General features: G+C 32.3%; 1 protein-coding gene across 1 annotated transcript in view; it reads right to left on the bottom strand.

Annotated features, from left to right (window-relative positions):
- Window positions 1–1,362: 1,362 nt before the first annotated feature.
- Window positions 1,363–24,390, bottom strand: part of PIG-L (phosphatidylinositol glycan anchor biosynthesis class L) — a 31,951-nt gene continuing 8,923 nt past the window's right edge. The window contains exons 3-4 of the mRNA XM_072526007.1: window positions 22,757–22,850; window positions 1,363–3,134 (exon numbers count right to left, since the gene is read on the bottom strand). Coding sequence (XP_072382108.1) covers window positions 2,960–3,134; window positions 22,757–22,850 — 269 coding nt within the window. The 3' untranslated portion in view covers window positions 1,363–2,959. The remainder of the gene's footprint in view (window positions 3,135–22,756; window positions 22,851–24,390) is intronic.

Genomic DNA, 24,390 nt, shown 5'->3' with positions numbered 1-24,390 from the left:
TACATTATTTATATCTCTTTTCCACATTTATTGTCATTTAACTGTCTCTAAAGGGCATGCAAATTGACCGAATTCTCCCTTAAGTGACAAGTGGTCATTCTCCGACATAGCCTGCGCCATCCTTCCATTTCGTTAAATTTCTATATTACTATTTTGTTATATTTACACATTTTTAATTGCATTGCTCCATTCCATTGCCTTCATAGTTTCAATTTATTGTTACATTGGCACTCGTTCAGCAGTTACATTGGCATATGTATCTTTTTTAAATGCAAATGCATGCAATTTTTACGGTAATGTGTCTAAACTGATATGTTTTGTTTGTTTCGATTTTTAATTGATATATTAGGTGCTCTTGCCGAATTTGAATTTTAGATGAGAGTAAGAAATAATTGACGATATGGCAACTCTGTTAATATTTTAAGCCTACATCGAGTGTCAAATAAATTTTAGGTTATGTTCATTACACTAATCTTTGTCCCATTATACTTAATGTCAGATCCTTCAAATGAATCTATGAAACAAAGAGGTTTGGAGAGTATTTCTCCAATAAATCTACTATTTGTCTCTTTCGAAATTGAGACTTTTAAGGGATTACTATTGTAATTATGCAATGCTGAACGTGAGCCTTTAAGACCACATAACAAACCAACAAATCAGGCAAAGATCAGGAGTTCAAGACGTTCTCAAAAAAACCACGACGCTTAAGTGGAACTGGGCAGGGCACTTAGCCAGAACACAAGATGGACGGTGGACAAGACGTATTATGGAGTGGAGGCCCAGAAACTATAAAAGAAGCCGAGGACGACCACCGACTAGATGGACTGATGATATAAAACGTGTAGCGGGAAACTGGCTACAAGCGGCCCAGTGTAGAGAACACTGGAAAGAACTGAGGGAGGCCTATGTCCAGCAGTGGACGCGATTGGTTGATTGATGATTGTAATTATAGGTATTGACTGATGCGTTACTGGGAGTAGGGAGGTCGCAGGAATATTCCAGAAATCTTCATGCAAATTGGTTTGTTGCATCAACGAAATGTGTTCTTCTGCTAATAAAGCCTGATCTTTGTTTGTACTCTAAGAGAATTTAAGTTGGATTACACAATTGTTTTTATCATGTAGAATTGCTAATTATCTCATAACACCTCCCCTATGTGTGTTCTAATTCGCCATACATTTCGCTATCCTATAATTTCGTTGTTTATATTATACAGTTTATACGAGTTATGAAAATAAATTTATTGGCATTTATTTACATCCCATTGTACAGTTGCGCATCACGGTTTTCTTGTTTTTTTTGTCAAGATACGTTTGCTCAATGTCAAATCTGACCCTCTACTTTATAAATAAAAAGAAGAAAAATATTCAAACACTTTTTATTTAAATTTTTCGATATGGGTAAAGAATAGGTACTGGTTTAGATTGCTTACTTATCAAACTCCCTCCTATTTGTACAATAAAAATTACACCTATTTAAATAAATTCAATCAGCACATCAAATTTACTTAACATGAGCAACAAATGAAAACTTCTTAAATATATTAACGCACCAAGAAGACATTATTGGCAGTTATTAAAATCATGCACAGTGATCAAAGCAAAAAAACTTTGTACAATTTTTAGTATCAAATTTTTTTATAAAGAGTGAAATATAAAATATAAATTTGTTATGATGTATTGTTATTATAAATTTAGACCTACTAACAGTAAATATTATTCACACGTAAAATGGTTTTTATTTAAAATTAGTTTAAGTGTTGTGTAGTAGTAAATATTACATATGTACCAATAAGAAATGATATAACTATGTTATTATTTATATTGGATCTATACATATTACCAGAGATAACATATGAGCATACATTCTAAAAACTAAAAATATCTGGTCTACAACTATGTAGCGTAATAACCTGCATCCGAGAATTTTGTAAATGAAAAATATATAAAAAATTTCACAATTTGCTCAAAGTTTCAAAGATTAGAGACCGTACGTAAATAATATATGATTTTCTCGAAACAAAAAAATAATATCTACTGTTTTTGGTCCTCTAAAAGTTACTATAAAAATGGAAAGACATATTTTTTGGAAAATATCCTCAAAGTATAACAATTTTTAACTTTTTTCATACCTCTGCATACATTTAACAATAAATAAATCCCAAAAAGATTTTATAAACATTAAGATCTGAACTTGTAACAATTACATTACATTTAAAATAGTTACATTAAATTTGTAACAATATATGTACATGATCGTTTTCAACCTCGACCAGTTAAAAAATATTCTTACTTTATTATTAATTTCCTTCAATTGCAATAATCAGAAGAATCTTGTGTAGGTATATCAAATAAATATATTTTTTAGTGATAGCTGCATTTTTTGCTAATATAATGAAAATCTTTCTATAATACTAGACAGTGCAAATATAAAATGTTTGGTAATAAAAATGATATTTCTTTCAATAATATCTACATAATAGTTTGCTTTTACGGTTATAAGGACAAGTCTGGAACCTATAAAAGATTAAAATAATTCCATTTCCACTTGTAACTTTTATAATTACGGTGAAAACTTTTACTGGAGTCAAAGCTGAAGCTTCTAAAATAATCTCTTGAATCCAACCTGTCTTATTCTTATATAAAGCTCGCTGGGAACCGTGTTTTTCTTTGTATATGTTTTCCTTTAGTGTATAATCTGTTAAATAGATCCACGATTTTGTTGGCACAGAAAAACACTATTGTTTGTTTATTTTATACTTATCGAAACAATTTTTAATTTTAGTTATAGGTTCTAGTTTTCTCACATCTTAATTGAAACAAAAGTATCAAACGTTCATTTATTTAATGCATCAAATTGCAAAACACTTAATATTATCTTAATATTTAAAAAATCTTTTTTCAAAACATATATTATAGAAGGCATAAAGCGGATCAATATCCTATTATACTCAGTACATTCAATCTTCAAGATCTAAATCTAACTCTATATCCACCAAATTCATTTGCTGCAAAGTATTTATTATCATGTATCTGCTGAAATACATATACAAGCGTCTAAACCATTTTAATTGGGACACGTGCTTTTTCATTGCTTTGTGTATTAGAGACCTGTCTTTTAGGCTACACATAAATCTAAAATCCAAATTAAAGAGTTAAACATAAAATGAATATATCAACTTATAAAATACAAAAGAATTTACTAAAAGTATGATGCAAAAGACACAGAAAGCATAAATAAGTTGAGGATAAGAAAACCGGGAAGTAAAATCTGCGGAGAACCCAAACGTACACCAGAAATTTTAAAAGTAAACTATGAATAGGCTAATCCCTCCAATAAAAAAGTATTTTCAAGTTAAAAAAAATCAACTCCCATGTTAGCATACAGTTATAACTACGCATATAACAACAAGAGTGAAATGTAAAAAATGTGTTCTATACAATATCTGCATTGAAAATAAAATGATAGGTTGGAAGAAAATGAAAAAAAAATTAGAATTAATTTTTGGAAACTAGTAGGAAACTTGCAATATCCTTTTTTTTTCGAATCTATGACTTCAAATTAAGTACCAGTTTTGGATTCGCTTTATTCCATAGTTTAAATAAACTTACAGTGAAGTAAAAAGATTCTAGTGTAAAATAGTATAATATATTTAAAATTTAATAAAAAATGAAATTTTCCAAGCCGATTATAATTTCATCACGTTTTCGGTCTTATCTAAGATCATTAGTGAAAAAATAGTTAGCAATTGAAACTAGCCACCAAATTTTATATTTAATTTTGAATGCGAAAGAAAGTTTCGTATCTTTTCAATCTCTACTTCCACTGCTATTTTCAAGAGTGATGCGGTTCCGTACGAGTTCGGGGTCTCAATCTGCCTACTCCCCGCACTCGTATCAGTATCGTGTTCTGTATAAATAAAAGAACCGTCAAACGGCACTGAGGTCTCAAGAACCAGGCCACAGGCCACAAAATAAATTTCGAAAAAGCAAAAATCATCGCTTCCATCCGCTCCTTAAAATCGAGAATCATTCGTGAAGCCATCGAAATTGAAAAACGGCCCAACAGCTTGAATACGCGCGATGACGCTAAACGACTGCCGACAACATGGCGACCGCTACTTCAGCGACCCCCCACCCCAACCCACACCGCTCAGGCCACGTCATACCAGACCACGTCAGCTCAGACCACGTCAGCACATACCGTTCCCGCGCATACAAGTAATATAAAAGCAGCCACACAGGGTAAGACCGGTCGTCACTCGACACTGAGTAGTAGGCAGATTGAGACCTCAATGCCGTTTGACGGTTCTTGTATTTATACAGAACACGATACTGGTACGTCACGAGTGTGGGGAGTAGGCAGATTGAGACCCCGAACTCGGAACCATATCACTCTTGAAAATGGCTCCAAAATGGGTGCCGAAACGTCGAGCATTAAATTCTTAACGCGGTTCTTCTCGATTTTCATCTATATATATATATATATATATATATATATATATATATATATATATATATATATATATATATATATATATATAAAGTAGTCCAAAGTTTTTTGACTAGTTTGGAAAAAATATATGTAAATACTTTTTTCTTTTTGGGTGTGGTAGTCAATAAAAAATAGAGCTTTGCTAAGGCGTACTATTTATTCTGAATCCAAGCTTTCGGTGGTTTTTTGCCACCTTTATCAAGGTCTACAAAGAAAATTACTATGAAGTAACAAACTGAATGGTGCCAAAAAGGCTGTAAAAAACTATAAAAAACTTACCCGAATGTAAGATTCGTGGCATAAACAACAACGTTAAATAACATGATAAAACTGAGGTTGCAACTAAACTTAAAAATGTTACTGTTAAAAAACACTTTAAAAATTACTAAAAACGTTACAAGTTAAAAACAAAATGTAGGACGACATGTTGAAAACAGTCGTCGTTGCAGGCTTGATTTCAGTCACATTTCACGAGCAGAAAGAGAAAGTGAGTGGATAATTATTGTTTAAATAGTTTGGAGAAAATACAAAAAACAACTTTGAAAATAACGTCTAACAGAATACTGTTAGTGAATTTTTAGTACTGCCAACTGTATTACCAACTTGAAATTAAGCGGGAAATTAAAAATGTAAATTATAACATAAGCAATCGAAAGAAAATAGTATTTAGTAAATAGGTTTAGAAAAAACAACTCAAAACAAAACAAAACTGAATTAGTAATTGCAGTTTGATCGTAAATATTCAATTAATAATGATATTTCAAAAAAGGAAAGAACCAAAGAAAACTCTGAGATGCAAAATAGCTCAGTCAAAAGTCAATATAAAATTGTAAATTTTGCTAAGATTCTGGATCTCAGATCTCTTATTAAGATTGTTATTATCACTCTTGCTGATATGTACCATCTCTAAGAAAGTTCTCTTGAATTTATTTTTCTCTCTGGCTAATATTTTTACATTGTTGAAATCTATCTTATGGTCTAGATCGATAGTATGCTCTGCCAAAGCACAAGTAGGTTTGTTTAATCTACAATCACTCTTATGAGAAATAATACGGCTAGACAGATTCCTTCCAGTTTCACCAATGTACGTGGATGGACATTCAGTACATTGAATGCAATAAACAACATCTGTAGTCTCTAGAGTGGTTAGGGGTTGTTTTATTTTGCTATACAGCTGACGTATGGTTTTGATGTTCTTGTTAGCTATTTTGATATTCTTAAAGTCTTTAAAAATCTTAGTGAGTTCAACGGTTAGTTTCGGAATATATGGAAGGGCATAAAAATACACACTTGTTGGAGCAGAAATATTTTGTGCTGAGGGCACTGATTGTGACATAGTAAGTATGTTGTTTCTATTAACAAAGGGGATATTAAAAATTAATTTATTTATCAGTCTTAGAGGATATGAATTTTCAAAAAAAATATTGCGTAAGAGGTTGAGATCATGTTGGAGATAATCCGGATGAGACAACCTTTTGACACGTTCTTTCATCGCTAGGACTAAATTAGTTTTCATCCTCGGGGGGTGGTAGGAGTGGTAGCTTATGAATCTATTGCTACATATGGGTTTTCTATACCATTGTGTTTTCACAACATTATCCTCACATCTATGCAAACTCATGTCAAGGAAAGGCAAAGATCCCTCCCGCTCCTCCTCGCATGTGAATTGCAAGTGTGGGTTTTGTTGGTTGAAAACATTTAACGTAGAGTGTATGGAGTCTGCAGGTAGTGCCAAGATTAAGTCATCCACATATCTCTTTATGAACGGTATTTCAAAATTGATTTGTTGCAAACTATCTTCAATCAAATCATCTAAGACATAATTGCACAGTATTGGTGAAATACTGGAACCCATTGGAGTACCAAAGACTTGTTTGTAGTAACAGTCATTAAAAATAAAAACATTAGAGTCAAAAACAAAAGAAATGAGTTTTTTGATATTAGCTAATATCAAAAAACTCATTTCTTTTGTTTTTGACTCTAATGTTTTTATTTTTTATGACTGTTACTACAAACAAGTCTTTGGTACTCCAATGGGTTTCAGTATTTCACCAATACTGTGCAATTATGTCTTAGATGATTTGATTGAAGATAGTTTGCAACAAATCAATTTTGAAATACCGTTCATAAAGAGATATGTGGATGACTTAATCTTGGCACTACCTGCAGACTACATACACTCTACGTTAAATGTTTTCAACCAACAAAACCCACACTTGCAATTCACATGCGAGGAGGAGCGGGAGGGATCTTTGCCTTTCCTTGACATGAGTTTGCATAGATGTGAGGATAATGTTGTGAAAACACAATGGTATAGAAAACCCATATGTAGCAATAGATTCATAAGCTACCACTCCTACCACCCCCCGAGGATGAAAACTAATTTAGTCCTAGCGATGAAAGAACGTGTCAAAAGGTTGTCTCATCCGGATTATCTCCAACATGATCTCAACCTCTTACGCAATATTTTTTTTGAAAATTCATATCCTCTAAGACTGATAAATAAATTAATTTTTAATGTCCCCTTTGTTAATAGAAACAACATACTTACTATGTCACAATCAGTGCCCTCAGCACAAAATATTTCTGCTCCAACAAGTGTGTATTTTTATGCCCTTCCATATATTCCGAAACTAACCGTTGAACTCACTAAGATTTTTAAAGACTTTAAGAATATCAAAATAGCTAACAAGAACATCAAAACCATACGTCAGCTGTATAGCAAAATAAAACAACCCCTAACCACTCTAGAGACTACAGATGTTGTTTATTGCATTCAATGTACTGAATGTCCATCCACGTACATTGGTGAAACTGGAAGGAATCTGTCTAGCCGTATTATTTCTCATAAGAGTGATTGTAGATTAAACAAACCTACTTGTGCTTTGGCAGAGCATACTATCGATCTAGACCATAAGATAGATTTCAACAATGTAAAAATATTAGCCAGAGAGAAAAATAAATTCAAGAGAACTTTCTTAGAGATGGTACATATCAGCAAGAGTGATAATAACAATCTTAATAAGAGATCTGAGATCCAGAATCTTAGCAAAATTTACAATTTTATATTGACTTTTGACTGAGCTATTTTGCATCTCAGAGTTTTCTTTGGTTCTTTCCTTTTTTGAAATATCATTATTAATTGAATATTTACGATCAAACTGCAATTACTAATTCAGTTTTGTTTTGTTTTGAGTTGTTTTTTCTAAACCTATTTACTAAATACTATTATAGACCATAAGATAGATTTCAACAATGTAAAAATATTAGCCAGAGAGAAAAATAAATTCAAGAGAACTTTCTTAGAGATGGTACATATCAGCAAGAGTGATAATAACAATCTTAATAAGAGATCTGAGATCCAGAATCTTAGCAAAATTTACAATTTTATATTGACTTTTGACTGAGCTATTTTGCATCTCAGAGTTTTCTTTGGTTCTTTCCTTTTTTGAAATATCATTATTAATTGAATATTTACGATCAAACTGCAATTACTAATTCAGTTTTGTTTTGTTTTGAGTTGTTTTTTCTAAACCTATTTACTAAATACTATTTTCTTTCGATTGCTTATGTTATAATTTACATTTTTAATTTCCCGCTTAATTTCAAGTTGGTAATACAGTTGGCAGTAATAAAAATTCACTAACAGTATTCTGTTAGACGTTATTTTCAAAGTTGTTTTTTGTATTTTCTCCAAACTATTTAAACAATAATTATCCACTCACTTTCTCTTTCTGCTCGTGAAATGTGACTGAAATCAAGCCTGCAACGACGACTGTTTTCAACATGTCGTCCTACATTTTGTTTTTAACTTGTAACGTTTTTAGTAATTTTTAAAGTGTTTTTTAACAGTAACATTTTTAAGTTTAGTTGCAACCTCAGTTTTATCATGTTATTTAACGTTGTTGTTTATGCCACGAATCTTACATTCGGGTAAGTTTTTTATAGTTTTTTACAGCCTTTTTGGCACCATTCAGTTTGTTACTTCATAGTAATTTTCTTTGTAGACCTTGATAAAGGTGGCAAAAAACCACCGAAAGCTTGGATTCAGAATAAATAGTACGCCTTAGCAAAGCTCTATTTTTTATTGACTACCACACCCAAAAAGAAAAAAGTATTTACATATATATATATATATATATATATATATATATATATATATATATTATTGTGATATTTAAAGTCTTGGTGCGCCAAGCAATAATTAGCTAATTAATTTTTTTATTAATTAAAATTATTTAAATGATATGATTATGCCTCTATCACAATTTTTAATTCTTTTATCTCAGGGTTAAATTCGTGCTTCAATATCTATGCTATTACATGTGAAAGGTAAGGTCCAAAGAATACCGGAATAATAAAAAAAAACATATGATCTAACACTATATATTGAAATAAAAATAATGAAATAATTCACACTCAAAAGTTTTCAATAAACAAATCTCGTATAATGATTCTCAAAATTTTGTTCTACGTACGTGAACAATCAAAATTAATGGTACAAACAATATTAATTGAAATCTCAAAATCCTAAACTATTCTAACTCTCCTAATCAAAATATTTATATCCTTTCTAAATTAAGTGTAAAAATTGTGTTATCAATAAAAGAAAAAAAAAACTGCAGAAAACAAAAATATCTCTCTCTGATGATGAGTGGTCCAAATCCTTGTTCCTTGTAGACTATATTATCTCCTCTCAACCGCTCCCTATGTAATCAGCAATCTTACAACAGATTGTTGCAAGTATATCGTCCTTAATGATCTCCTTCAAAAGCACAAATCATTCAAATTATGATAGCCTTTCTCCTCTCGATAAACTGAATCTCTCGTTGGCCCGAGTGAAAAATAACTCTTGGAATATCTTCTCTTTACGATAAACTGAATCTCTCGTTGGCCTGAACAGTGACTCTTGGAATATAAGTAGAAAAATATGACTTACAATATTTTGCTGCTTCAGCTTCTGTCAGATACACTAACTCCACAAAAACTCACTAACATTCAACACTACTGCTTGCTACTTCTCGGGAACCGCCAGAGAACAATCACTGTTCGTCTTACAGACTTGGAAAACCAACTGATTATCTTTTCTCTCTCCTAAATCTAGCTAAACTTTCATTCCTACATACCTATCCCACCTTTTTCAATCTCCGCCAATCAAAACTCGTCACAATTCCCCCATTTTTTCATTTCGATAACAAACAAATTTTTAACTATAATTATAAAATTTCCTAAAACTTATTTACAAATAATATTTTTCTATAATTCTTAAAAACTAACAAAAACCTCTTTCTAAAATCTCTCCTATTGTCTTTAATCACTGCATTAATGTATTTGGAAAACCCGATTCAATTGTCTTTGGATTTCACTTAAACTTATGCGGGTCACTCAAGTATAACAAAGAAATAATTTATGCATAGCTTACATTTTGTTTAGTACAGGTAATCCAAGAATTTAATAACTTTCCTTCTTCGAAATGTTTGTTGGTTATTATCCTACTTATCTGAATTATTTTAATGTTTTTGAACTTTGAAATATTTTAATCAACCCAATATTTTTTTCGATTTTACATATCATAACAATATATATATATATATATATATATATATATATATATATATATATATATATATACAGATATGGTCAATGACATTGGAAGAGTTAGAAATTAAGAAAAATTAAGATCAAGAAATAATTTCTTGAACTTAATTTTTTGGCAACAGAATGACTAATATTTAAAGCATGCTGTGGTAACAATATAAATGTTTTATTATTTATACTTTTTGTAAAAATTAAGTTTTTTCTTTAAATTTTTTGTGAAGAGACCGATTTTTGAAGGCCCAGCTGGTACAGAATTTAGTTATTATTCCTCAGTTTAATTCTATTATGCCTCGAGTTCGAAGACACTAAAATTACCACCTCGTTAGCGATTTTGGCAGAGGTAGAGATATGGGTTTGTGGTATCCCGAAATTGGCCGTCGTGTTAATTTAACGGCAATGAGGGTTATGCGTGTGTAGTGTGTGGACAAACCAAGGTAGAGTAACACGAAGAAGACCAACTGGTCAACCGAGGCGTACCACAGAGCGTCAAGATAGGCGCTTTAGACTACTGGCTCTGCGAGACCGTTTTGCTACTACGCGTTCAATCGCTGACCAATAGTTTGGAGTAGAAGGTAGACCTATTACTAAGCCTACACTATACCGTCTCATTCGAGCCTTTGGACTGGTTTCAAGTCAAGTCAAATTTATTGATCACATGCGACATTATACAAAGTAGATGTATGAGACAAGTCAAAGTTACAGACATACATCTTAAAAGTATATAAATTAATAAACACGATAAAACATACTTATAAGTTATTTTTAGAATATGGCTCTAGCTCACAAATGTATTGATGTACACACCTCCGAAAGTTTGGCTGATGTAAATTCATTCGTATATCTATTGGTAATTTGTTGAAACTTATGGCTGCATAATGTGTGCTACCTTCCAACAAAACAGAACGATGTTGTGGAAGCATAAAGTGATTGTCTCTGAATCTTGTTGAATAAACATGGTTAAATTGAAATTTATTAAATTCATAAATTTTGCTATGTAAATACATTATACACGAAAATATATAGACCAGGAATTGTAAGAATATTGTTTTGTCTAAAGATGCCTCTACAAGAATCTCTAAATTTCATTTTATATATTATCCTAATAGCTCTTTTCTGAAGTACGAATATCTGTTCTAATTCAGAGGTACAACCCCAGACTTCAATGCCATATTTGGCAATTGAGTAAAAATGGACAAAGTATACTGTTTTTAATATTGATGTATGAAAGAGACGTGAAAGAATTCTCAATGCATAACATGCGCTACTTAATCTGGATTTCAAATTAGAAATGTGGTTTGACCATTTACAATTACTGTCTAGAAGTACCCCCAGCAACTTCGTGCAGTCTGTTTTATCTATTGCTGCTTCTATAGTGGCTTGATGGTTTAATAAATTATTTGACGTGAAAATCATATACTTTGATTTCTCTTCATTCAAAACTAATTTGTTGGATAAGAAATAACGGTTGATGGTGGTTAGTATCTGTGTAGTTTTATTTTGCAAATTTTGATCAGACGTTCCTGTGACTAGAATGTTGGTATCATCCGCATAACTGATGATGTTAACCCCAGTCAGTGAATTAGTTACCAAAGCTATATCATTAATAAATACTATAAAAAGTAGAGGACCCAATACACTACCCTGAAGGATACCATAATGGATATCCAATGTGTTTGATTCGTTTACAAGTTCATTAGATGTTATCTTTACTTTTTGTCTTCTATTCTCTAGGTAGGAAGTAAACCATTTTAGAACTACACCACGAATACCAATCCCCTCAAGTTTTATTAGCAACAAATTATGATCCAAAGTGTCAAAAGCCTTGGACAAATCGAGAAATAAACCACATGCCTTCTCTCGTCTGTCCAAAGCATCTAACACTAAGCTGACGAAATTTGCTGTAGAGCTGTAAGTTGTAGACTTAGAAGATGTAAAACCATGTTGAAAATTATGAATGCGTTCATTCTAGTATAAACCAGAGTTTCAATTATCTTTGAAAACACAGATAAGAGACTTATGGGACGATAGTTGTTAAGGTCATCTTTATCACCACTTTTGAATAAAGGGATTACAATAGATAGTTTAAACATACTAGGAAATATTCCTTGTTGAAAAGAGGTATTACAAATATCCGTCAGTGGGTCTGCGAGAGCATGAATGCATTGTTTTAATAACTTAGGGGAAATCTGATCAAAACCACAACTATGTTTGGATTTAAAACTTTCGACATACTAGTTATTTCCTGTGGGTTAGTTGGATATAAAAACATAGAACAACTATTACGGTTTTTTGATGCTGATGTGTAAACCCACCTATTTTAGTAGGATCCAAAGCGGCAAGTAACTTTGGAACCATTTCAACAAAATGGTGGTTAAATTTGTCTGCTAAATTACTGTTATCATCACTAGGTACTTTTGAGTTACTTTGTTTCCCGACTGTTAAGTTTACTAAATGCCAAATACATTTCATTTTATTTGATGATTCGTTTAACTGTCTCATGAAATGACTACTTTTAGCTGCTTTTAATTTAATTGAATATTCTGTCTTTGCCAAATGAAGGACTGGCCTAAGATTACTATTTTGCTTACAGATCGTTTCTAAAAGTTTTAGCTGATCCCTTAAATTGTACAGTTCCTGCGTAAACCAATTCGAACGTGTACATTTTTTAGGTTTACATTTAAGTAGTGGAAAATGGGACCGAGAGTAATTTTGGATAGTACTTAAAAAAGCTAATGATTTATCCTCAGCAGAAATTTTATTAAATACCTCTGACCAATCTGTTAACTCAAGGGTTTGAACAAAACAATTTATGTTCCTTTCACTATATGAACGGATGAATATATAGGCATCATTGTCTGTGTTAATGCTACATTGGAACAATTGAGCACGATGATCAGAGAGAGATAAAACCTTCCACAACCATTGTTTTTTGTGGGTGATTTATGTTTGTAGCAATATAATCAATTTGAGTTTTACTAGTTGCAGTTACTCTTGTATAATCATTCACAGTTACGGTTAAGCCATAAGAATCTAAAACATTCACCAAGTTCTGCTTACTTAGTGCATTTGATTTGAAATCTATATTAAAATCACCTGTTAATATTATAGCCTTACCTTCGGAGGCTAGCACATCAAATATTAGATCCAGTTTTGACATAAAACATCAATAGAGCCACGTCCAGGCAGAAAAATACACAACACAACACAATTAAAAAGGCAATAGTCTATTTCAACAGCACTCAGTTCAAAATTATATTTCTAAGATTCAGAACATATATTAGAACGTTCTTTCCAAACCACACCCTCTTTCACATGGATTGAAGACCCTCCATGTTCCCCTTGGTCACGGCAGAAAGATGAAGCCAGATAAAATCCATTTATATGGTGTAGTTCTAGTTGTTCTTTAGATTTCCAGTGCTCAGTTAAACAGACACATATATTATGTAGACCTTTGCACTGCAGGAAGAACTCTTGTTTTTCAATGCTTGTTGATACACATTGTATATTTTGATGAAGTAAGCCAAAACTTTTTTAATTGAAAGTTAAAGCATTTTTACCAACTGTGTCAAAATTAGGAGAATTGAATACTTCTAACTTATCCAATTTAAAACCAGTTTTCTGACTAACACTTGGGATATTTAATAATGTAATATCTGGATCAAAAACTAAGCTTCCTCTGTCTGTTTTTTCAGCTCCGTGAGGCCAAACTTCGGGATTCATATCCTTGTTGAAGTTCCGTGAACATATATTTACTTTGAACGATGAGTAAATTGTTGGATATTTTGATTGAATCATTTCACACGTTGCTTCAGGAAAATTCACTTTAATTAACTCGGTTAGAGAGTCAGTTGTAGTTTCTTTATTAATTCTTGTAACATGTAGAGTTGAAATTTTTGGACCACCCTTAATCTCATCGCTATCTCTATTGCTACCTACTATAATTTTTCTTCGTCCGTTAAACTGATGTGGCCTAGGCCTAATAGTTTTCCATTCTTGATTATTTTCCACCTCATTTATATGTATTTCATCGTTAGTCGGTTTTTCGTCCTGTACTAAATTAATGAACTGATCCATTTTTAATCTGTTTTGTTCAAAAAGCAGTCCTTTCGAAACATCTGTTTTTGTTATTGTTTGGGAATTCCCTTGTTTATTTACGTCAGGCTTTTTCTGAGTAATTACCAGTTCACTTTTTGCTTCTCTGCCCATAAAGTTTTGTTTGTGTTCTTCTTTCTTTTTTTCGGCAATATTTAAATTGGTCTTATAATGTGTTTTGGAGTTCGTAATAGTACTATACAGCGTTCCACGTTAAGAAAATAACATTAGGCTTATGGAGATCAGTGTTGCCAAAACTCTCAAGCATGCGGTTTACTAGATTGTTGATATATTTTTCGAATTTCCATTTTCAATTAAAATTTAACTGTAAAGTCAGAATAACAACTGAAGAAGCACAAAGTACAAAGCCTTATTATCATTATGTAATCTCAGAGAACGACATAAAATCGCTGACATACGCACACCGTATTATTTTAAGTTGCAATTAGTAATTAGATATATGCATTCCAAGCAGTCCGTTTATTTGCTTTTAAACTTTAATAGCCGGCAAAGTGCATGATTTAACTAAGCAATATTTTCTTCTGATTTCTATGATTCATGGTATATGATATTCTTACCGAAAAACAAATAAACTGTCGTTACTATAATTAAAATAAGATAAAATAAAATTATCTTTTGTAAATACTATTTGTTTAATTAAAATCATTTTCCCTACTTTTCATCTCTTGTTTCGAATGGGCACTTTTGGTCAATTACGTTAAAAAACATTAATTTAATTCATGTCTGTGAAAACGAAAATACAAATTATGCAACCCTGAATCGTGCTTGTGTTCATCGTGGCATCGCTGCGCTTTTATCGTCCATAAGAAATACATAACCCTATCTCCGCAATGTTATTTTCTTAACGTGAAACGCTCTATAGTAGATGGCGTTATATGTATCTTTGGTAAATCTGAATTCTCTTTTAATTGTTTTAGGAGAAAAATTAGATCTTGTTCTTGGCACCTTTTTTCTAGATGATATGTAAGTTTACTTACAGCATCAAGTTCCTTTTTAATGGTAATTGTCCTGTCTGATAATGTGTCACAGTGAGAACAGTTTATGTTATCTACCAAATCATAAGATTTATTGTCGCTCTTGCTGTTTATAAATTCGCCAATTTTATTTATATAGGCCATCACTTGTGGATTTGCAACATTCACTGGTACTTTTAACGTCACAATTATGTCGATTAGTTCATTTTTCTTTAATTTATTTACGTCGTCAACATGGTTGTATCACACGCCGCCATCTTTCTTTACTATGATTTCATTCCATCCAAGACTAGTTCTTCCTTTGACTGCGTACCACTGTCATCAAATTTTGAACTGGTGCAGAGAACAGCAGCATTGGTTGGCAGAATGGCATAATATAGCATTCAGCAATGAATCGCAATTTTTTTAGGAATACATGATGGACGTAGGATGGTAAGATGCCGCAGTGGGAAAGCGAGCGACAAGATATCGGGTTTGCTATTGGGAGGCATGTACACAGGACAGTTGTAGTAATCGTTTGGGGGGCTATTACCTATGGTAGCCGATCACCACTTGTGTTTCGAGGCAGTATGACAGCTGCGCGTTATGTTAATGACATCTTACAAACCACTTTACTGCTTTATCTAGACGTCGGTCGACACGTCCTTTTTCAGTAAGACAACGCGCGTCCCTATATTGCTCGTCGAACTATGAACTTTCTCCGAGAAGCTGGCGTTAATGTTTTGTCGTGGCCACCCTCTTCACCGGACTTAAATCCTATCGAACATGTGTGGAATACAATGGCAAGAAGACTGTTCACTTTGCACCATCCTCCACAGAATCTGGCACAGTTAATCCAAGAAATTCAAGTTACCTAGAACGTGTTGCCACAAGCAGACCTAGACTACGGGGTTCTTTTAATTATTACATGTGAATAAAAAATCTTGACATTCTTGATGTAAATTTACCATGTTGCCAAAAAATTAAGTTCAAGAAATTATTCCTTCTGGGTGTAACACTTCTAATGTCACTGAATATATATATATATATATATATATATATATATATATATATATATATATATATATATATATATAGAATGAAAAAGCGATAAACGCTTGTCATCAACGCTGATCAAATAGAATACAAAACTCAAATATTTGGGTGTGCAGCGGAAGATAGGACAAAGAAGTACTCTTTTTAGTAAACCAAGCTTTCGCAAATCTTTATTTGCATCATCAGGGTGCTACAATAAACAAAATTAGTACAAAATACAGAAAAGGAATTATTTTGCATCTTACACTAATTGAAGTTGGTTGTCGTGATGTTTATCAAATGAAATGAGCAACTCATTTGACCCCTACAAATGATGGTGAAAACTATCCAAAATTGATTTTTAAAAAAACGTTCTTTAACAAATACATATTTAAAACACTTTAAAACACATATACATGAACACTTAAATAAAATTATGTTAAAATAATTACAGGACATGTCATAAAATAAAATTTAGGTTATAAACATTCTTATCAGAAACAAAGAATTGGTTGTGAATTCGTTACTGCCAACTTAAAACGATAGAACGTTAGATCTTAATGATAACAATGTAAAGGTAATAGTATACCTGATAGACGCTGAACTTGAAACAGAAAAGGTAAAAAGACTTATTTTAGAAGAAGTAGTAGAGGTATTGTATATCTCATATATAATTAAACTTATATTGTTGATGATGAATTGTCTGTATTAGTAGATTCATGTTTATCCAAAGTTAACAATAATGAATATAAGTTGCTTAAATTATTAGTATCTTTTTATTTTATGACATGTTCTGTAATTATTTTAACATAATTTTATTTAAGTGTTCATGTATATGTGTTTTAAAGTGTTTTAAATATGTATTTGTTAAAGAACGTTTTTTAAAAATCAATTTTGGATAGTTTTCACCATCATTTGTAGGGGTCAAATGAGTTGCTCATTTCATTTGATAAACATCACGACAACCAACTTCAATTAGTGTAAGATGCAAAATAATTCCTTTTCTGTATTTTGTACTAATTTTGTTTATTGTAGCACCCTGATGATGCAAATAAAGATTTGCGAAAGCTTGGTTTACTAAAAAGAGTACTTCTTTGTCCTATCTTCCGCTGCACACCCAAATATTTGAGTTTTGTATATATATATATATATATATATATATATATATATATATATATATATATATATATATATATATATGGTTGGTCACTCAAAAGAGTCCACCCTGATATTTGGTAATATTCATTCGATTTTGTGAAAACGCTAAAACAGGTCGATTTTTATTCTAAAGAGGTCATCTTCGATATAAATATCTGTCAAGTGTCAACCCCCTCCCTTCCAGTACCCCAATCCTTAAATTTTAAATAGGGAATATACCATTTGTGGCAGATTCTTAGACAGGTATTTCACAGGAGGATTCAGACATCCATACTTTTTCCATATTAACTCTATTCTTGTGAAAAAGTATCAATTTATTGAAAGTGTTACACCCATTAAAAACTAAACACCTATGTTTTGCTTGTGTCAATTTCCGGTCATGTCAAAAACTAAATTAAAACAAAATTTGCAACATTAACACAAAATTTTAAATTAATAAATTCATAATTTAAAACAGTTTACTTATTAGCTATATCTGTTTAATTAGATGTTCAAAAAGACATTCACCAACGTCCATACAACTATAAAGTTGCTGTTCGAAATTACAAACAAATAATTTTAGCGTTTTAGGGGTTACTAGACTACATTCGGACAACTTAGAAGACCTACAAGTTGTTATGAACAAAATTACGTATTAGTCAACAATATGGACTCGATATAAACGTTAAGAAGACAAAGCTTATATTAATTAGCAAGAAAAGAATAACAGAAAGTCAACTCTACGTCAACCAATCCCCTGTAGAAAGAGTGACGCACTACAACTACCTCGGCACCATAATAAATGAAGAATGGACTAACAACCAGGAGATTAGAGCACGCATCGGAAAAGCTAGATCCACCTTCAATCGGATGGGGGCCTTCTTCAAGAGTCACAACCTCTTTCTTGATATAAAAGTAAGAATGCTGCGATGCTACGTCTTCTCTGTCCTTTTTTATGGTGTTGAATCGTGGACCTTAAACGAAGATATATGCAGAAAACTGGAAGCATTTGAGATGTGGCTCTATATCGGAGAATGCTTAAGATCCCGTGGACTGACCGAGTCACAATGGGGAGGTCCTAAGAAGAATGAATAAGAACCGAGAGGTACTGAGCACTATCAAATTTCGAAAGTTACAGTTCTTCGGACATATTATGCGAAATGAATCCAGATATGCTCTCCTTCAAGCCATCCTGCAAGGAAAAATATTTGGAAAACGAGTCCAGGAAGAAGAAGAACATCTTGGTTAAAGAACCTCAGAATCTGGTTCAATACAACATCTGTACAGTTTTTCCGCGCTGCTGCAGATAAGATCAAGATTGCCATGATGATCGCCAACGTTCGTAATGGATAGGCACACCAAGAAGAAGAAGACTACATTCATGCACTATTCGTTGTCTTAGGTCTTCCAATGAAGCTGGAATGGTATTATAAATAAATATTTCTTTTTACATAACCCCATATGAAGAAGTCTAGGAGAGTTAAATCGGCGGTCCATTCGATAAAACACCGATTTAACTCTCCTGGAATTCTTCATAGTATGAGGTTATTTAAAAAGCAAGATTTATAATACCATTCCTGCTGTATTGGAAGAACTAAGACAACGAATAGTGCATGACTCTAGTAACCCCTAAACTGCTTCAAAATGTTTTTGATAATTTGGAACAGCGAATTTATAATTGTATGCACGTTAGCAGATATCATTTTTAACATTTAATTAAATAGTTAAAGCTGATGAGTAAACTGCTTTGAATTATGAATTTATTAATTTGAAATTTAGTTAATTTTATTTACGTTACATTTAATATAAAGTTTAATATTAATGTTGCAAATTTCGTATTAATTTAGTTTTTGAATGACCAGAAATTGACACTAGCAAAACATAGACGATACGTTTAGTTTTTCAGAGGTGTAACACTTTCAATAAATTGATACTTTTTCACAAGAATAGAGTTAATATGGAAAAAATTATGGATGTCTGAATTCTCCAGTACTAAATCTGTTTAACAATCAGCCACAGCTGCTATATTTCCTATTTAAAATTTAAGGGTTGGCGTACTGGAAGAGAGGGGGTTGACATTTGACACATACTTATATCGGTAAAAGATGACTCCTTTAGAATAAAAATCGAGCTGTTTTAGCATTTTCACAAAATCGAATAAATATTGCCAAATATCAGGGTGGACTCTTAGTGGCCAACCCTATATATATATATATATATATATATATATATATATATATATATATATATATATATATATATATATATACAAGGCGTGTTTTTTAAGTAAGTACCGTTTTGAAATTAAAAAAAGACGTGCAAAGATATGGCAATAATTTTATTTTTACATGAAAGCCTGTACCTTAATATACTTTTCTACATAATTTCCGTGAATATTGAGGCACTTGTCATAACGTGGCACCAGTTTTTGAATACCCTCCTGATAAAATTCTGCCGCCTGACTTGTTAACCACTGCATCACAAATGTTTTGACTTCGTTATCGTCTTGAAGACGCTGACCGCCCAGGTGTTTCTTCAAGTGCTGGAACAAATGGTAGTCGCTGGGCGCCAGATCAGTGCTGTATGGAGGATGATCTAGAGTTTCCCATTTAAATGATTTGATGAGATCTTTGGTCTGATTAGCCACATGTGGACAGGCATTGTCACGCAGCAAAACGATACCCTTACTCAACTTGCCACGTTCTTTTGTTCTGGATTGCACGACGCAGATTTTTCACAATAAGACGCTGCATTGATTGTCTCATTACGAGGCAGAAACTCCACTAGCAATACTCCTTTTCTGTCCCAAAAAATTGTGCACATGATTTTCCGGGCAGAAATTGTTTGCTTAAACTTCACTCTTTTGGGTGATGATGAATGTCGCCATTCCATGAATTGTTGTTTCGATTCTGGTGTGACGTAGGCCACCCACGTTTTGTCACCAGTAACAATTTGGTCTAAAAATCTTCACCTTCACTGTGGTACCGCTCAAGGAAAGTCAATGCACTGCCTAAACGTTGCGTTTTGTGCAAATCCGTCAACATTTTTGGCGTTGAATTACCGGAAATTGTGTTCAACGTGAACACAATTTCCGGTAATTCAAGTTCTCGGTAACAATGCGATACAAAACACTACGAGAATACTGAGGAAAGCAGTCGGATAATGATGAAATTGTAGAGCGTCTATTTTCTCTCACCTTTTCGTCCACTTTCTGCACCAAATTTTCATTAACGACCGAAGGACGCCCACTCCGTTCTTCATCATGTACATTTGTGCGGCCATCTTTAAATGCTCTCACCCATTTCCTTACCATTCCATCACTCATAATGTTTTGTCCGTAAACTTCAACGATCTCACGATGAATATCGATTGGTTTTACGCCTTTAGCACTAAGAAATCTTATAACAGCCCGTACTTCACAATCAGCGTGACTCACGATTGTTGGAGGCATCTTAAACACTGGAGTAAACAAGTATACAATGAAGAATCAGACTGTAATGGCGTCAGTGCGTAGACAAGAGATGTAGGTAACCAGCGCTCATGCGCGGAACGCCGACTGTAGCGCTGCGGCGGCGGAATCGCAAAACGGTACTTACTTAAAAAACATGCCTCGTATATATACAGTAAAACCTCCCTTAACCGAAACCTTTTTAACCGAAACATCGTTTAACCGAAACGGCTGACAGTTTTAATAATTTCGTCAATAAAAAGTAAATGTATGTCGAAAAACGTAAACAATTCCGTTAATTTCACTCACCAATTGATGTCTATGTGTGTTGGGAAATCACAAAAACCAAGAGCTCTAAAAGATATTTCCGAAAAGACATTTTAAGGTATAGAAGCCAAAAAAGTTCATGGATGTCGACCACGTTATTTTTAGAATGATTTGAAAATGAATTCGTCTTAAGTGTAAAATCCTTTTTAAAATCAAAAAACCTTCTCATCAAAGCATTGTTGCTTGTTGACAATGCGCCCTCACTCTCAAAATCTACAAAATGGTGACAATTGTCAGATTTTTGCCACCGAATGTCACAAGCTTAATCCAGCCGTTAGACCAGGGAGTCATAGAGACATTCAAGAGACATCATAGAGAAGCATTCTTAAGATATCTGTTATTACAGGAGACGAATTAATCCAAAAGTGTTCCCGAAATTCTCAAATCTTGACCAATAAAACATTTTTATTGGTGAGCTGAGTCGTGGGCCAAGATCAAATCTTCAACTTTGCAAAAATGCTGAAACAAACTTTTTGATAAGATTTTGATTGACGATCCTGAAGAAGAATATGGTAAGAAAACGACAGAAGAAATTAAACTTTTCATTAAAAATTTGCAGGGACATGACGAAATTAACTAAGAAGAGATACGTGACTGGTTACGTGACAGGACATCATTGATATGGTTCTTTATCAAGACAATCTGAGCATATCAGATGATGAAGATGACGACCCAAGAGGCAACAGACAGCACAAGACCGTCGACGAGATTTTCAATGCTTTAGATGAAAGAATTTTATACAGTAGGCCTAATTAGTTAGGGACACGACTAGATTCTTAATTTTTGTTGTCATTACATAAAGTTTTGTCCTTTTCAGATTGCTTTACGTTTCGTCGAACAATCGAATGAGGCAAACTCATGACGTTCTACAAATTAACGATGAAGGGAGAAAGAAACATCGTTGTTAAACGAAAACGCAAAAAAATAGCAGATTTCTTTAAAAATGCATGTTAAACTTGTTCGTTTTCCTTAATTTTATTACTTTATTTTGGATTTACTTATTAGAAAACATTACGAAATCAACTCATAGTATTTTTTAATACCAATACTTTGATCAAGAATATTATAAAAAACAATGATATTTTTAACCGAAATTCTTGTTATCCGAAGCGGCCACCCCCCCCCCCCCCCAATTATTTCGGTTAACGGAGGTTTTACTATATATATATATATATATATATATATATAAGAGTTCGTATATATAATTGTAGTTGTTCCCCACTATTAGTTAGGTTTAAGTTATCGAAAAAAGCTAGTGATACCTCTTTGATTTCAGTCTAGTTGTTTAGGATAAAAATATTACTATAAAAAACAAGAAATAATTTTAAACTCTTCATTTTATTTGTATGAAATACATATATTAAATGTTTGGAGTCTTAAAAACATTGGAGTGCTTGTTTGGAAATGACAGAATGAGGACTGATGATAAATATGTTTTAAAACTTCGTCGGGACAAAAAAGATGAAATACTAAATGTTCAGAGACATTATTAAAATATGGACTAAATAACTGGGCAATAAATAAAACATTACACACAGAAGACATATTGAAGGTTACAAAAAAATTGAACTAAAAAACCTTCAGATATACATAAAATCGAATACAATTTGCAGAGATCAATTAGAATATGATTTTGAATCAAGTTACTTACCTAAATCTGGAAAATATAAAAGATATGGGTATATCCATTAACAACCAGTATTTCCTAATAATATTTGTAGTATCAAGTACATAGACTCCACAACCTGTAATATAAATTAATACAAATTCTTAGTATGTACTAATATATCTACTGGAATTACCAGCCTTTTTCTTTAAATCACTTGCTGGTTTAATAAATTTGCTCTTTTGTTCCCTTATTGACTAAACTACATTAGTTTAATGTGCCATCAGATTGGTGAATTGACTATTTAGCTTTGATTGATTTGGGGGGTTTTTATTTTACAGGTCCAAACTTGCCAGTCTGTTTAAATTCAAATTGTAGCGTGTTGGTTTTTAAGTTAATATATTGTGTGTTATATGTTATAGTTATTTTTAAGTTATTTACTGGTCGTTTTATTTTTTAGAGTTTAGTTTAAGTGTTTAGTATTAAGTTTTATAGTGTGTAGTGAACTTTTAGTATCCAAAAACAAAGTATTTGTTAGTCAAAAGTAAAATAGCTTGCGGTAATCACTTTAATAAAGGTAAGAGAAACCAATATTTTAATTTATTGATGTTTCGAAAAGTTTTATTTCCTTTTTAGTACATTTATTCACGGTTTTTGCTGTAAATATTAAAAATTCGCTTGGATTGACATGAAATTTTGCATATACGTAGCTAAAGGCAAAGAAAAAAAGTGATATTGTGCCGATGTGTGTTTTTGCCATGGGGGTGAGTTTCACCCCTTCTCGGGCGAGAAAAAACATGCGTTCAAAATAAGTCCAGAATTGAATAAACTGACTAATTCTAAGCAACTTTTATTTTATACAGTTTTTGCACAAAGTCAATACTTGTCGAGTTATTTGCGAGTGAATTGAATCATTTTTCAATAAAAAAAAAACCACGTTTTTAGACGATTTTCCGCAAATAGCTCCAAAAGTAAGTATTTTATCGAAAAACATATTCTTAGCAAAAAATATAGCTTATAAAAAGTTTTAAAAAAATTATGTACTTATACCTATATGAACTCTGCAGACTCAGTAAAAGCAGAGTTGTAGCTAATGAAAAGTAATTCAGATTTCAAATCGAATATTTCAACGAGAAATATCAAAAAAATGAAGCACTTTTCGGGGAAAACTCGCTTTATACGTATACCATTTTTTTTGCTATTTTATGGGCTATATTCTTGCTAAGAATATTTTTTCGAAAATATACCTTTTGAGTTATTTGCAAAAATCGTCTAAAAACCTCGTTTTTTGTTGTTGTTGAAAAATGAACATATTCACTGGCAAATAACTCGAAAAGTATTGACTCAGTGAAAAAACTCTATAGAACAAAGGTTGCTTAGAAGTAGTCAGTTTATCCAATTCCTGACTTATTTTGAAAGTATGTTTTTTCACGTCTGTTAATGGGTGAAACTCATTCCTAGGGCAAAAACACACATCGGCACAATATAACTTTTTTTATTTAAAATGTTAGCTATGTGTATGCCAAATGTCATGTCAATCCAAGCTGTTCTTTGGGGAGGTTTTATCGTGAGTGAATGGAATATTTCTGGACTTGAAAAAGTATACAGAATGCAGTTTCACAACTTTACCGATATTTTCGATGATGCTGGTTTTATTACAATACATATTATTTTTCCCT

This window comes from Diabrotica undecimpunctata, chromosome 3 (genome assembly GCF_040954645.1).
Source record: "Diabrotica undecimpunctata isolate CICGRU chromosome 3, icDiaUnde3, whole genome shotgun sequence".
In the NCBI taxonomy this organism is placed as follows: Eukaryota; Metazoa; Arthropoda; class Insecta; order Coleoptera; family Chrysomelidae; genus Diabrotica; species Diabrotica undecimpunctata.
Note: the sequence above shows the minus strand (reverse complement) of the source record. Positions and strands in the feature narration are given on the sequence as shown.